The following is a 17,127-nucleotide window of genomic DNA, read 5'->3' as shown; positions in this document are numbered from 1 at the left end:
TCATCCAGGTATTTCAAATACATTACCTTGGTAAAATTATGAAAATAAGCTACAATTAAATAACAGTAACTGTGAAACAATCACACCTTGGGTCTTATAATAAATACAATTTCAGTACACAAAATCTGTCCCAGTTTATTTCTTCTGCCACTGTAAAAATGCAACCAGCTGGCTTGTTATCTAACCAGATAACAGTGAATGTATCCCTCATATAATCTTATAATCATAATAATGAATAAGCAAAACAAGTAGGTTAAGTATTAAGTAAACAACCCAATTAGCATTCATTAATAATGGAACTGACTCCTATAACAATAGTATTCATATATTATTGTCATATATCATCATTTGCTCACAAATAGTACATTGCCATGTCTTGTACATTTTTTATTTTTAAGACTTTTTTTTTAAACAAAAATCCATTTTACCCTGATATTTCCAGGTTTTTATGACCGGAGAGTTTGTGTGCAAAGAGATTAATGAATGCCTCCTAATATGTGACCCTGGAGCAACAAAACCAGTCTTAAGTCGCTGGGGTATATTTGTAGCAATAGCTAAAAATACATTGTATGGGTCAAAATTATTGATTTTTCTTTTATGCCAAAAATCATTAGACCATTAAGTAAAGATCATGTTCCATGAAGATATTTTGTACATTTCCTACTGTAAATATATCAAAACGTAATTTTTGATTAGTAATATGCACTGCTAAGAACTTCATTTGGACAACTTTAAAGGCGATTTTCTCAATATTTTGATTTTTTTGCACCCTCAGATTCCAGATTTTCAAATAGTTGTATCTCGGCCAAATATTGTTCTATCCTAACAAACCCTACATCAATGGAAAGCTTATTTTTTCAGCGTTCAGATGATGTGTAAATCTCAATTTCGAAAAATTGACCCTTATGACTGGTTTTGTGGTCCAGGTTCACATATAAGTTCATACAAAGACTACACTGAAATTTTATAATTGAATAACCAATCAATTTGAATAAAATAACAGTATTCGATGATAACAGTTGATAAAAGTTGTACACATAATTGTCTTACATGAAACAAGAATCGAATAGTGTTTATTCAATGTGGGTTTTTGAGAAGGAAAAGAAATTATTAAAAAATTGTAAAATAACACACAAATTGAGTCAAAATGTGATGTATTAAAGGGATAGTTCACCCAAAAATGAAAACTCTGTCATTATATACTCACCCTCACACTGTTCTGAGCCTTAATTTCTTCTGTGGAATACAAAAAAAAGATATTTTGAAGAATGTTGGTAACCAAACAGTTTCTGTTCCCATTGATTTCAACTGTATGGTTTAAAAATATAATGGGACTCAATGGGAACCGAAACAGTTTGGTTACCAGCATTCTTCAAAATATCTTTTTTTTGTGTTCCACAGAAAAACAAAAGTCATACAGGTTTGGAACAACATGAGGGTGACTAAAAGCTGACAGAATTTTCATTTTTGTGTCATCTACACCTCACAAAGTATTCAGATGAATTAGTTCAAATGAAAGTTTTGTGGTTCAAATAACTGTAAATGCAAGTCAAACTATATATTAAAAGAGTTTGCTCAACAAAAACAGTCTGTTAGTCACCATAATCTTATAATCATACCTGGTAAAACGGATTGTGGTGTGAGACAAACTAGCTTCACATATGACGCCCCTGGAACTGAAATATCTTCATCCTTCTCATTTTCCTTCCCTTCATCCTCTTCTTCAGGCTGCTTTGGTATGGGTCTGGCCTGTTAGCAAGATCATATCACCATTACAGATACACAGTATATATATATATATATATATATATATATATAAAAAAGGTAAACAGAAATAATGTGAGGATATTTAGCTAATGTTCTCACCTGCTCTGGTAAGTGTAGGACGGTGTGAAATGGTTCAGAGTACTCAGAGAGAGCTTTATAACCTTGGCTTGCAACCTCTGGGTCCTGATGAAGCCAAAAAGCTTTAAATATTACTGTTTACTCATAACTGCTAGCAAAATAACAAAATAAATTGCAGATACATAAAATGGCACTTTTCATTAGAGACAGTTGTTGGGTGACTAGTCAGCCACCCTGACCATCCCTACTGCTCATTACCATTTGAAAATTTCAGTGCTCACCTGACTAAGAGCGTAGCCCCATAAAACACAGACTGCCTCGTTTCTGAATTTCTGGAAGGAAAAGGACATAAGACCTGAAAGTAATTTGTACCGGATGAAATGTGGAGAGAAATAAATCATGCTTTTAACTACGAATTTAGACACCGCTACAAAATAGCACACATCTAGCAATCAGAAACAGTGGTTGGTGTTCTCGTGCCTCATATTCTTCAGTTTTGACATTTAAAGCAGGCACTAATGCCAGAAGTTCAGCTGTGGCCTTTAGGACCAGGGGTCTGGTGTCACAGCACAGCTTAGGAGAGAGTGCCTTCCATGTGGAGACGATATCAACTACCTGAACAGAAAACGGATGAGAAGAATATTCAAATGCAGAGCAACAGTAAGAATGGCCCACTGGCTAGTGTAAGAGAATTGAAATACTGTATTAATACTGATCAAAAGTGACAGTGAAGACATTTACATTGTTACAAAAGTTTTCTATTTCAAGTAAATGCTGTTATTTTGAACTTTAAATTCATCAAAGAATCCTGAAGAAATCATTTTAATATGCTGATTTGATGCTCAAGAAACATTTCTCGTTGAAAACAGGTGTGCTAATTAATGTTTTTGTGGAAACTGCAATACATTTTTTCAGGATTCTTTGATTTCCCAACTAATCAAAAATCCTGTTGAGCCCTGAAATTATTATAATTTGCCTCTTGAGGCAGGAGGGCACATAAGGACCAGAGTGGCACTGGTCTACCCAATCAAAACAATACAAAGTTTTGGAAATAAAAATACATTTTCATCTTCACTTTCACATTTCTGATAGCCAGTGTGAACCTCTTCACAGGGATACAAAGACTGACCTCAGCTCTACAGAGCTCCTGTAAGCCCTGCAGTGCCAGAGCAGCAGGAGTGGCCTGATCCTTCCTGGAGAACTGCATCAGCGTGTCGGTGATGGCGGCCAGCATGTCTCCTCCATGCTGGTACGGCCTGGAACAATATGTACGGCATACGGGAAAAGTGTGAATGAATGTAACTGCTCAGGAAATCTTTGAAATTAAACCCTTGATGGTAAATGGTTACAGTGGTAGTCTAGTGTCCCATCCCATGTGGAATATACAGTGCATCAAACTGCTACATGAACTCCAGTTTTATGGTGGCAGATTTTGGGTGAAGCAGACCTCTCTCTACAGATGTCTCTGACGCAGGCTGCTCTGGCTAATATCTGCTCCCATTGCGTATCTTTTCCCATGACCACTGAGGATTTTTCAAGCTGTGACATCAGTCTCTGCAGGTCTGGATACACACGGTCCTATACAAAAAAATCAAAAGCTTCAGAAATCTATCTTGAGGGTAACCGAACTATGATATATAGTACAGTATAGTGGTCCAACAAAGTATTTGGACACAAACAAGTCACACTTAAACCTGTATGAATCAAATGAAATTAGCTTTAGATATGTTGTTATCTTATACGATTACAATCACACATTTGAAGTGCAGTCTAAATGCAATTCAAGCAGATATTGTAGTAGGATTGGGTATCAGAACAAATTTGCAGATTCAATCTGAACTGATAATTAGTTCAGGAATATTTCAGTTAAAATGTTCATTTTTTTTCTAAAATACACAAATTGTCTGTGAACAAATGAATTAGTATTTGTATAATTTTGCATTTCATTAATAACAGGGCTCAAAACATTAAGTTATGTGCATAATGTAATCATTTTATTCACTCGAATTACACGTTAACAAATATTACATGAAAACATGAATTGTAATGATAGATAGATAGATAGATAGATAGATAGATAGATAGATAGATAGATAGATAGATAGATAGATAGATAGATAGATAGATAGATAGATAGATAGATAGATAGATAGATAGAATAAAGCTAAATTAATATGAGAATTTTATGCTTCATTAATAACAGGGATAAAACCATCAGGTTGTATGCATCATTTTATGGACAAAATGTCACTCAAACGGCTATCCTGTATTTGTAATGAAATATTTTGTATTAAATTAGAAGACTAAACAGAAACAAAAATGGTAAAATGGGAATACATTCATTTTAAATAAACATGGAATACTGATATTCAACATGATAAATGACCAGAATCAAGGCATCCTACTCACAGACATCTGACACAACATAGAGAAGAGTAGAACAGCTTTAACAGATATCAGTGTTAACTGCACCTGCTTTTGCCATAACAGAGTTAAGAGGCGCAGAGCCACAGGCCTCAGTCTGGATGAACTGCCCAGAGTTTGGATTACATGAAGCACCTGCGGGATGCAGAACTGAAACACAAGAGAGGTCAGTCAGGATAAACACACACGAGGCAGAATAGATAGATAGATAGATAGATAGATAGATAGATAGATAGATAGATAGATAGATAGATAGATAGATAGATAGATAGATAGATAGATAGAATAAAGCTAAATTAATATGAGAATTTTATGCTTCATTAATAACAGGGATAAAACCATCAGGTTGTATGCATCATTTTATGGACAAAATGTCACTCAAACTGCTATCCTGTATTTGTAATGAAATATTTTGTATTAAATTAGAAGACTAAACAGAAACAAAAATGGTAAAATGGGAATACATTCATTTTAAATAAACATGGAATACTGATATTCAACATGAGAAATGACCAGAATCAAGGCATCCTACTCACAGACATCTGACACAACATAGAGAAGAGTAGAACAGTTTTAACAGATATCAGTGTTAACTGCACCTGCTTTTGCCATAACAGAGTTAAGAGGCGCAGAGCCACAGGCCTCAGTCTGGATGAACTGCCCAGAGTTTGGATTACATGAAGCACCTGCGGGATGCAGAACTGAAACACAAGAGAGGTCAGTCAGGATAAACACACACAAGGCAGAAGATACACATCCACATAATGCTAAAACACACTGAACAGAACCAGATATAATTTTAAAAATTAACTAAAAGCATAGTTTACTTAATATATGCAAACTTAAATTACCCTATGCTTTTATGTTTTTAATGCTTCGGCTGTGACCTACAGGCTAGGTTGCGTTCTGCTGCGCTTTTAAAAAATAAGAGTATCTCACAGATTACAAAATGCTAAAATTAAAGAATACATTAAAGGGCAAACACTGCCATCCACATTCAAAGGCTGATGATAGAGTGCCTAAGCATTTAAAATAAAGAAGAATAACATCAGCAAAAACATCTCTCTCATTTACTCATATTTTAGAGTACACTGTGCAACCTGCAGAATGTGTTTTTTGTTGATGTAGCATTTTACTAGCAAGCAAAATGTTACGGAAGTACACATTTGGCATAGAAGATTTATGAATAATACGAATCAAATGAATAACAATGGCACAGACAATGGTCAGGTTAATGGCTGGAGTTGCCTACAGTGCAGGTAAGCTGTTGCCATAGCAACAGGGGAAGCAACGTATCCCAAATTCATGCAGACGGACTATATTCATATTTTGTGTTGCAAATGGTGTTGCATTCTTAATTTTGACTGCCATGCATTAACATCTTTTTAATATAATTAATTAACAGTGAATGATTAGCTATGTGAACATGTAATTCAATTCAATTTAATTTCCAATTCCAATTCTTTTTCTTGGTAAAACTTTTATAAATCAAGAAAACACATTTGATGAAAAACATCTATTGATTAAGATTCTAATTTAATATTCCCTCACCAGGTAAACAGTGCATGCTGTGCATGTTAATGACTGTACCTTGTGGGTTCCCAGTTTTGGCAGAGTGTAGAGAACAGAGTGAGACAAAGCCGGATCAGACACTCTGCTCAGTTTAAACATCAGGATAGGAAGTAGACATGGCACCTACAGGTAAACAGAAAAACAATTCAACAAACAATTAATAGACAATTAACTGCAAAGAAAAGTAACTTACTAAATACACTTTCAAGCCCAAAACTGCTTTTAAAATCCAAAATCTAGTGGCTACAACGGAGAAAGCCTGATCTCCCTTGGACCAAAAAATCAAGAGGGGAACAGAAGTAATTGGGCTGATGACCTCAGGGAGCTGGAAGTAGAGTAAGGGTGGAGGAGATTACTAATACTGTGGAGCAAGTCCATGCAGGGCCTTAAAAATGAATAGCATTGTAAAATCAATTCAAAAACTTCCTGGTAGCCAGTGCAATGAGGCCAGTACAGAAGTGATGGCATCTATTAGTATCAGTCAATCAATATAAATGTACAGATGCCACTTTTTGAACTGCTGGAGTTGAGAGAAGGTCAGATATACAGATATTGGGAGAATGAATAGTTTTATTTAGCAAGGATGCGTTAAAGTGACCAAAAGTGACAGTAAAGACATATCAAATGTTACTTTTCAAACAAATGCAGTTCTTTCAAATATTCCTGAGAAAAATATATCATATCGTTGTGTTGTGGCTTATTTCCATTGTGTTTTGCTAATTTTGTTGTGTTGAGGTGATTTCGTTGTGTTGTGCTAATTTTATTGTATTAAAGCTTGTTTCCGTTGTGTTGTGCTAATTTTGTTGTGTTGATTTCATATATTAGGGATCTGCTGACGGTGATGGATCCGCTGATAGCGGCTTTCAAACTCTCTCGTGTGCTTCTGTGTGAGCGCTCGGTGAAGAGCATGAAGCGATGATCCCTGTAGCCAATCACAGTCATATCTTTTGAGCGCGTGAACACTATGACCAATCAGCACTGTTTGAAGGGTTAGTTTACCCAAAAATGAAAATTAGCCTGTGATTTACTCACCCTTGAGGCATCCTAGGTGTATATGACTTTTCTTCTTTCAGACGAATCCAATCTGAGATATATAAAAAAAAATTGTCCTGGCTATTCCAAGTGTTATCATTGCAGTGGGCGGGTGTTTTTGTTCAACAGTCCAAAACACGTCAAATAAAGCGTGCGCATCCATAATAAAACGTGCCTTACACGGCTCCGGGGCGTGAATAAAGGTCTCCTGTAGCGAATCCATGTGTTTTTGTAAGAAAAATATCCATATTTCAAACGTAAAAAACACTTTTCTCTCACTTCCGCTATCTGTCATACGCGGGAGCCGTTCCAGGCGGATGACGTAGGATGTATGCGCAGCGCGACTAGTGTAGCGAGTTTGTTTACAGGAGCAAAGGAAGCAAAGTTTCCTTACTTTAGCAAAGGAAAACCAGTCTCCTCTTGGCTTATATCGAAATCCTCTGACATTTTCCTTTACAAATCCTCGGTTTGTACTTCTAATTCATGACTGCCATTTTGTTTTGTTCTCTCTCCGCGTTCGTCACTTACGGCTTTTGCTTATGACCTGGCTATTCCAAGTGTTATCATTGCAGTGGGCGGGTGTCTTTGTTCAACAGTCCAAAACACGTCAAATAAAGCGTGCGCATCCATAATAAAACGTGCCTTACACGGCTCCGGGGCGTGAATAAAGGTCTCCTGTAGCGAATCCATGTGTTTTTGTAAGAAAAATATCCATATTTCAAATGTAAAAAACACTTTTCTCTCACTTCCGCTATCTGTCATACGCGGGAGCCGTTCCAGGCGGATGACGTAGGATGTATGCGCAGCGCGACTAGTGTCGCGAGTTTGTTTACAGGAGCAAAGGAAGCAAAGTTTCCTTACTTTAGCAAAGGAAAACCAGTCTCCTCTTGGCTTATATCGAAATCCTCTGACATTTTCCTTTACAAATCCTCGGTTTGTACTTCTAATTCATGACTGCCATTTTGTTTTGTTCTCTCTCCGCGTTCGTCACTTACGGCTTTTGCTTATGACAGTTAGATGAAGTGAGAGTGAGAGAGAAGTGTTTATTATGTTTGAAATGTGGATATTTTTCTTACAAAAACGCATGGATTCACTACAGAAGGCCTTTATTCCCCCCATGGAGCCGTGTGAGGCAGATTTGATTATGGATGTCTTTATTTAATGTCTTTTGGACTGTTGAACAAAAACACCCACCCACTGCAATGATAACGCTTGGAATAGCCAGGACAACTTTTAATATAACTCCGACTGGATTCGTCTGAAAGAAGAAAGTCATATACACCTAGGATGCTTCGAGGGTGAGTAAATCACAGGCTAATTTTCATTTTTGGGTGAACTAACCCTTTAAGAATCTGCTCAACAGTGCACAAGTTGCAGTTTGTTTCCACTGTGTTGTGCTAATTTTGCTGTGCTGTGGCGATTTTGTTGTGTTGGGGCGATTTCACGGTGTTGTGCTAATTTCGTTGTGTTGCGGCAATTTCGTTTTGTTGTGCTAATTTCGTTGTGTTGTGGCGATTTCGTTGTGTTGTGCAACTTTCGTTGAGTTGTGGCTTGTTTCCGTTGTGTTGTGGTGATTTCGTTGTGCTGTGCTAATTTCATTGTGTTGTGGCTTATTTCCGTTGTGTTGTTTCATTGATTTCTTTGTGTTGTGCATTAATAATAATAAGAAATGTTTCTTAAGCACCAATTCAGGCTTGGTGAGCATAAGCAAGCATTAAAATTAATTTACCCGCTTTGATTTTTTAGCATGACACAAAAAATAATATTCTGAAGAATTTTCTGTTGCTAATTTTGCTGTGCTGTGGCGATTTTGTTGTGTTGGGGCGATTTCACGGTGTTGTGCTAATTTCGTTGTGTTGCGGCAATTTCGTTTTGTTGTGCTAATTTCGTTGTGTTGTGGCGATTTCGTTGTGTTGTGCAACTTTCGTTGAGTTGTGGCTTGTTTCCGTTGTGTTGTGGTGATTTCGTTGTGCTGTGCTAATTTCATTGTGTTGTGGCTTATTTCCGTTGTGTTGTTTCATTGATTTCTTTGTGTTGTGCATTAATAATAGTAAGAAATGTTTCTTAAGCACCAATTCAGGCTTGGTGAGCATAAGCAAGCATTAAAATTAATTTACACATTTTTTTTTAAACTTTTTATAGTGTAGTTTATAAAAAGTTGCAATGTATGTAACAGATGTAATAAATGCACAAGTAACCATCTCAAAATCTGTGAAAGAATTGCAGAAAGATATGAGCTGTTCTTAGTGACGGTTAATGTTAAAATTCAAGAACGGGGTCGAGACATTGCTGTTACAGTTGATTACCAGCAGTAGAAAAGCCAAACATAATCATCTCAGTTTTATTTTAATTAAGCTGACAGAAATTAAATAAATCATCATCAGTCGCTCACAGGACATTCTTAACATCCAATCCTTTCAAAAAGTGCTACAAAGAATTTAATTAAAAATGAAATCATGTAAAACAAATGCAATGCAAAGACCCTTGAAAACCACTATACGAAAACTGCAAACAGCAAGAAAGACGGAAAGATGGATATGACAACAATCAAGCAATACTGAAAGCACAAAGGCAAAAGCAAGTAAAAATCCTCATTTCGTTCCAAACCAACGTGGCTTTGATTTTTTAGCATGACACAAAAAATAATATTCTGAAGAATTTTCTGTTTTTATCCATGAAATTACATTGGACCCCAATGACAAAAAACACAGTTCTTCAAAATATTTTAATTTTACATTCCACAAAGGAAAGTCATACGGGTTTGGAACAAAATGAGGGTGACAACATATTCACATTTTTGGGTGAACGCTCATTTAAGATGTAGCAATACAAAGTTCATGTTGCTCAGCTTTAATAGCTTTATTACAGTTTGATCATTCAAAATAGTTGAGAAAGAAATCAAGCAAGAAAAACAAGACAAAAAAAGAAAAAAGACAGGTCAGATCAGTGGAATGAAAAAAGTTGACCATGTACACAGAAATACGGCTAAGTTAAGAAAATAAAGAGGCTAAAACAACAGATAATCAGGAAAATCACTCATGACTGGCTACCAAAGAAACGCCGGAGCTCCAACCGTCTGACTAACACCCTGTTTCTCTCCTTCTTTATTTTCTCAAGCTGTTTTCCGTAGCATAAACACTGCTCCAGAAGCTTCTATAATACTAAAAGACTGGCCCAAGGCCAGTGTTTCCCCAGCTCAAGCGAAATAAATGAAAGGTATGCTCGACTTCAGGAGAAACTGAGGGGCTGCAGTAAAGAGTGACAAACTGGTGAAAACCTTCAGGTATGAAGGACCTGAAAACTTTCTCTACCTGAATTGAGGACTATGCCCTCAAATCTGAGTACATACCCAAGAGCTGCTTTGCTAATTCATTTCATGTTTTTGGCATCAAACGAAATGCTTTGCAGTGACTAAAGGGGTCTGCTGGTTTATATGAGTCTTTTGCTTCGGGAAAACACAACAGCTCACATTCCCACAAGGCCAGCGTTATGCATAAATGTGCAACCAACAAAACACAAACTCATCCAGGGATTCTTTTGAAAGACTTCTGGAGGCACATATCAAGATTAGACCCCTTGAGGCTCAGATCTAGACGAGACCCTGACCAATGCCTGCCAGTTCAAGACACTGTACTCACACTGGAAAACCTAATTATTATTGACTGTAAAACACCACTTAGCATCTACTTCCACTATGTAAAGGCTATTTAAACAGTCAGCATTTGCCAAATAGATATAAATGTCAATAAATAAATATCAAATAAATACAAAAATTAATCCCTTGAATAAATAAAATATTGTGAGAATATATTCATTCTGAAAACTTACATTCACATGTGTGAACTTTAAAATTTCAGTAATGTTAAGTGGTTGCAAGCACGGTTATTATTATTAACAAAACCTAAAATGATTAATACTTAAAATAAAATAAATACTAACTGTGACTATATACTGTATATATATATATATCATTTTATTTCAGATAGATTCCAAATTTAGTTCGGTACTAAAATAACTATAACTAAATAAACTAAAAACTATATAAACACTCTATTTAAAAATAAAAATAAAAACATAAAAAAAATGGCAAAGTGTAATTTTGAAGTGTAAAAATAAAATCATATTCAAAATATTAACAAAAACTATAAAACTATACCAATGAATGCAAGTGGAATTAAGTTCAGAGATGCAATTAACCTACCTCAAAACCTAAGGCTAAATGTACGGGTAAAGACAATCACTGTATAAACTTTACTTGCCGCAACAATTCTCAATGTATTGAAAACTACATAAAATATAATTTCACTTGAAAAGACAGTTTGAAATGAACAGGGTACAAGAACAATAATCATACACAAGTAATTATTCACCAACTAGAGAACGCTAATTACATTATACAGAAATAAAAACCCTTTTGATTCTAAAAAATATTTACACATCTCCAAAAGTCACCATGCTTTTAACAAGAAACATTTTACATAATTAAAATGCAAGGGTTTATTGGTATTTCCCCAGCTGCAGGTGCAGCGATACACTCAATAGTGCTTAGCTTTAATAGCCTTAATAAGGTTTGATTATGCAATATTTTTCACGTTGCCAGAAAGAACTCCTTTGTTAGTGTGGCCAATTAGATCAAGCATTGTATACAGGACTTAAGTAAAGTGTTTCTAAGAAGGCTAATAAATGTGTAAAAATGGCCTCTAAAATACATCACATAAAATCTACTATCTTTCCTAATTTATCTTTAGGATTTGTAAAACAATTCCCCAGACAAGCCTCTTCTTAAAAGACCCTCACTAACCAGGAGTACCGGATCTTTGCTCTCTTGAGAAGATTTTTAACCCTTAGAGAAGGAACTCCATAGCAGTTGTTCTAACCTCTAATTGGAGATTAACCCCTCAGCATCCCCATTACAAAACCCTTCCTGAAAGCTGAGAGGAGAGACACAGCCCTCTGAAACCAGCACAACCTCTGACCCACAGAGCAAGCCAATTAACAGTCCTAATAATGAGTGAGGACCAAAGAAAGGGTGGAAAAATAGAAAACAAAGACGTACAGGGGAGAGTGAAATACTGTTCAAAAGTCTGGTTTTGGTAATATTTTAAATGTTTTTGAAATGCGTCTCTAATGCTCACTAAGGCTGCATTTATTTGATTAAAAACACACTAAAGATAGTGATATTGTGAATTTATTCCTGTGATTTTCAGCAGCCATTACTTTGGTCTTCAGTGTCACAAGATCCTTCAGAAATCATTTTAATCATAGTAAATTATCAATGTTGAAAACAGTTGTGCTTTTTAATATACTGTGGAAATCATGCTACATTTGAAGGATTCTGTGATGAATAGAAAGTTTTAAAACACAGCATTTAAAATAAAGACATCAATTGATGTCTTTAAAATTCTACATCAATTTAAAGCATTCTTGCTGAAAAAGTTAGTTTCGTTCAAAAATGTTTTTGAATCCCACAAAATCTACCTTCCTCACTGCTTTTCACTAAATAAACCTAAGGAAGATTTATTATTTATATGCACCAAGTTAATAAAAAACAGCAATTTGACCAAAATAATTTAATATAAAAAATGTCGCATGGGGATTTCAGTGGACATTTTTGAGAATAAATCATTAAATTAGTTAAAGGGATAGTTCACCCAAAAATGAAAATGATGTAATTAATTACTTACCCTCATGTCGTTCCAAACCGGTAAGACCTCCGTTCATCTTCAGAACACAAATTAAGATATTTTTTGATGAATTCTGAGAGCTCTCTGACCCTCCCATAGACAGCAAGAATCCTTACACGATCAAGGCTCAGAAATGTAGCAAGGAGATGTAAAATAATCCATGTGACATCAGTGGTTCAACCGTAATTATACGACGCTACGAGATTCATTTTTGTGCGCAAAGAAAAAAATATATAATGACTTTATTCAACAATTCGTCTCCTCCGCATCACCCTATAGCGCCATTTTGGAGAGTATCACATACGTAAACAACGTATGCCGTCCTGTGTCAGCGGCACCTTGATCGCGTAAGGATCCTTGCTGTCTATGGGAGGGTCAGAGAGCTCTCGGAATGCATCAAAAATATATAGTTCAGTCATGAAACCCTAGATGGCGCTGACGGGTTGTTAATGTAACTGATGATATTCAGAGAGTTAAACGACTTGGCACAAGCTGATTGGTTCATGCTGCATATGCAGCCAATGAGCTTACTGCCTTGCATTTATATGGCTGGCTAGCATTCACTTGAGATTCCTGCAGTGCGTTTCTCTGAAACCCTCCACCTTCCCCAGCTCCACCTGTATAGATCTGCTACGGGCTATTTTATATGCTATTTGTGCAGCAGCAGTATGTCTTAAATACTCACAGCACCGTATCACTGTATGCATTGGCAGTAGCAAGTTCCCGTACTTGCTTGCAGCAGAAGCAGCAGCAATAATCTACAACTACAGCAATAACCAACAGCAGCAGCATAGCAGATCTATTCTGCCAAGACCAAATACATTAACATTGTCATATCCATCACCATGCTAAAATCTTCCGAGAGTTAATTTGCGTTCTGAAGATGAACAAAGGTCTTAGAGGTTTGGAACGACATGAGGGTGAGTAATTAATGACAGAATTTTCATTTTTGGGTGAACTATCCCTTTAATTGAAATGCCAAGTTTGAACTGATTCACTGAAATGAATTTAACTTACCAACAACAACACTGCTACTGAAAGTTTAAATAAGAGATGCCACTAAATGCTCTCTCACAGGAAAGGTCCTGTAACTAGTCTAATGACAAGTTTTCTAGTAAACTCAATAGTCAAAATTAAGGCACATCACATTATAACATCAACACAATCATTTTCTATCAGCAGCGGAATCACTGTGAATATACTGTGAGCATTCAATACATCAGCCAGCCCTAATCGGAAAGCAGTAGAGATTGAATCTCAGCATCCAGCCAAGGCCTCTAATAAGGGCATAGAGCCAGTGACAGATGATACATATTCCTCCTCGAATATCTTCCTGTTAGTGTGATTACAGCAGTCCTGCAGGGCTGCACATCCTCCCTCAGGTCACACACTTCCCATGTTCACGGTTGCCAATCGTTCTGGTCTTAATGACCTTCTGTCCACGAGAGCCCTTAGGCATTCTGTAATGAATGTAAGTGGGGAGTACAGGTCTACTGTACCATGATACACCTTCATTTAGCATTTAGCTAAAAGTAATTACTGCTCCAGTTTCTAAGGCTGCGCATGTTGCCTAGTAACACTGACATCTGGATAGAAATGAAAGCGTAAGATGAGGGGAAAATTGTTTTTCCAATTGTGCTATTTTTTTGTTAAATGTCTGTCGTTCATGGAACAATGTGGTGCTCTTAATGTGTAAAAGGAACACGTCTAACGACTGTGGTTTTCATCATTACAGCTTAGAGAACTGTTATAAAGTCTTTGTGTTTTGTGAAAATCCTTTACAGTCCTGAATAAAACATGGAGGCCAATCAAAAAAAGTCAAGAGCATAAAAACAATTCTGTACAACAGTTTCTGAAAAATCTCTGTGAATTTAGTCTGAAGTAAAGTATGTCTATTTATACCGTTTTATACACACCACCGTTTAGTAGTTTGAATCTCTTATGCTCACCATGTCTGAATAATATTGAAAAATACAACAAAAATAACACTATTTTGAACTATTATTGCAATTTCAAATAACTGTTTTCTATTTTAATATATTTTCAAATGTAATTTATTCCTGTGAGGCAGCATCATTACTCCAGTTTTCAGTGTCACTTGAGCCTTCAGAAATCATATATATATATATATATATATATATATATATATATATATATATATAAGGATTCTTTGATGATTAATAGAAAGTTAATACAAAACATCATGAATGTCTTTACTTCACTTTCAAACAATGTATTCCTTGCTCAATAAAAGTATTCTTTTTTTTTTTTTTTTAATCTTACAGCAAAATTATATATTTTTTATTTATTATTCATCTAAAGGTCATGTAAAGTCAATCATTAAAAACACTAATAATTTAAATAATACTTTAAAATGTTTAATAAATCTCTCATTTTTTTATAATGTACATTATCATGTTGTAAATTTTTTATTTAATTTTATGTTTAATTTTTACACTTTTATTTTTAATTTATGTGAACAAAACAGTAACGAATAGTAAAGTAGTATAGTACAGTAGTAAGTAGTAAAATATATAGTAAAGAAGTCATACAGTTTGGAATAAACAGGGTGAGAAAAGAACTATTCCATCAAGTTGCAGGGACAGAAAAAAAGTGTTAAATGCTTTTCCCATGAACTCAGTAGTGAGTGAATTAAAGAGTTTAAACTATTCAACTTTTACCAACTGTTACCAGTCTGAAGCATTAACCACTATGCTACACAACCTCCTACTAAGTACAGAACTGCAGTACAGCAGACTAACTAAACTAAACGCTGAGATGCAAAAGTTACCTTAGCAGGATCGGCCTCGGCGATGGCAGCAGCAGTGTGCATTGCTAACCTGCAGAGATCCCCGTGACTGCTGACGATAACATGGGACACCAGGAGACAAACAGTATCTGGGACGTGTTCACAGACAGAGAGTGATGACTGCAGGGAGTAAAGCCATTCTACAGTAGACATGGAGTCTACGGAAATTCGGTGTAGGACACTGGTGGCCACTTGGAGCTCGCTGTACCAAGTGCTGAGAGGCAAACTCAGCTGTGTGGAGCCCTGTAGAGGCAAACGCAAAGCCTAATGTCACACGCTACTTTGAAAACTCTCTTCCGAATGGGTGCTTGATTATTTATGGTACCTCTTTTCGATCGGAGGGCTCTCTTTGAATCGTTTGCAACAGTGAGTTGGCCAGTTTAAGGTTCTTTGTGTGTGTTTGCAAGTCTGTCAGAGCTTCCATGAGGCTGGAGCAGGACAGCACCTGTAACAAGGGCATCACTAGCAAAGACGCTCCCCAGGGAGGAGGAACCTCAGGAGGGACAAGCTTTACAGCTGGCAGAAGTGAAAAAGACAAGTTATAGTTCACAACTCTAACTTAGTGAATACAATAACTTGTTTGAAACAAGCAAGGCATTATGTTAGGGTCAATCAAGTCACCTTTATTTATTTAGCGCTTTATATAGCAAAGATTGTTTCAAAGGAGCTTCACAGAAATAACAGACTCGATGACAAAATACGAGAATTTTTTTTTTATTGTTTCTCTCAAAAGCTCTACAAAGACCTGTATTCAGTTCATGACAGTTCAGCAGGCCTTTTTCTTCATTTTATTATTTACCGTACACCAATAAAGCACATAATTTTAGGTCTAAAATTATGTTTGTAGCACAAACTCTGCTGGACAAATGGCATATCAAGTTTAAAATATAGGTTTAAGGGTTTGTCCGCAGTTGAAAAACAACACTATTGCCTTCTGCATATAGCTAAATTGAACTGTTTTATGCCTGATGAACAGTTATTAAACTGAATCAACACTGAACTGATACTACTGTCTTTTTAGAGCTGCTTTACAGCATTTAAATTTGTCTCATTTTTGATAACGTTCAATAATTGATTCTGTTATTTTCCTGTTTATTATTGTAAAGCTGCTTTGAAACAATCTGTGTCATATAAAGTGCTATATAATTCAAGGTTCAAATCCATAATCCCAAGTTATGAGCCTTAGAAATAAATCATTATCATTTTCTGATGCAATTTATCCTGAAATGAAACCTTTTTAGTGATATTTGTATATGTTGCAATCAGCATGAAACTCAGCAAGAAAAAGTAACAAAAACACAATTTCTGTGCAAAAACCGGCTGTAATAATTTCACCATTTTCTGTGGAAATTAAGCTAGCTGTGTCAATTTGATGCAGTCAGACACTGTAGCAAGAGGGGCTTTACCGAGCTCTAGGAGGGCAGTTTGTTGAGAGGTGGAGGCGCTTAGCAGTAGCAGGGAGATTCCTATGATCACTTGCTCAGACGGGAGTTCCTACAGTTAGATAGAGCACAATCAGACAAACGGCTTGACACAGATGGAGCCTCTGAGGGAAAGCTGAATGCAAATCGCTTTGAGCTAGAAAACGTTGTGCAAACAAAACAATTATAAAGATGAGAGGAGAAGATTTGTTGAGATCACACTGAGACTGCAGCAATAAAAAAATAATACTAATCTTGCAATTTTCTCTTTGAAAATAATGCATTTTTGAATCTGCATTTTGTGGATGAATGCAATTAAACGGCACTGATTTGAATAGAG

The 17,127-nt window shown here is 36.0% G+C and overlaps 1 protein-coding gene across 1 annotated transcript in view; it reads right to left on the bottom strand.

Moving 5' to 3' along the window:
• Positions 1-17,127, bottom strand: part of LOC107597894 (focadhesin) — a 47,474-nt gene that overhangs the window by 18,413 nt on the left and 11,934 nt on the right. The window contains exons 8-18 of the mRNA XM_016289098.1: positions 16,773-16,860; positions 15,692-15,882; positions 15,349-15,609; positions 5,860-5,964; positions 4,869-4,970; positions 3,293-3,423; positions 2,975-3,101; positions 2,326-2,460; positions 2,127-2,177; positions 1,867-1,950; positions 1,620-1,749 (exon numbers count right to left, since the gene is read on the bottom strand). Coding sequence (XP_016144584.1) covers positions 1,620-1,749; positions 1,867-1,950; positions 2,127-2,177; positions 2,326-2,460; positions 2,975-3,101; positions 3,293-3,423; positions 4,869-4,970; positions 5,860-5,964; positions 15,349-15,609; positions 15,692-15,882; positions 16,773-16,860 — 1,405 coding nt within the window. The remainder of the gene's footprint in view (positions 1-1,619; positions 1,750-1,866; positions 1,951-2,126; positions 2,178-2,325; positions 2,461-2,974; positions 3,102-3,292; positions 3,424-4,868; positions 4,971-5,859; positions 5,965-15,348; positions 15,610-15,691; positions 15,883-16,772; positions 16,861-17,127) is intronic.

Source organism: Sinocyclocheilus grahami, unplaced genomic scaffold, assembly GCF_001515645.1.
Source record: "Sinocyclocheilus grahami isolate Dianchi unplaced genomic scaffold, SAMN03320097.WGS_v1.1 scaffold240.1, whole genome shotgun sequence".
In the NCBI taxonomy this organism is placed as follows: Eukaryota; Metazoa; Chordata; class Actinopteri; order Cypriniformes; family Cyprinidae; genus Sinocyclocheilus; species Sinocyclocheilus grahami.
Note: the sequence above shows the minus strand (reverse complement) of the source record. Positions and strands in the feature narration are given on the sequence as shown.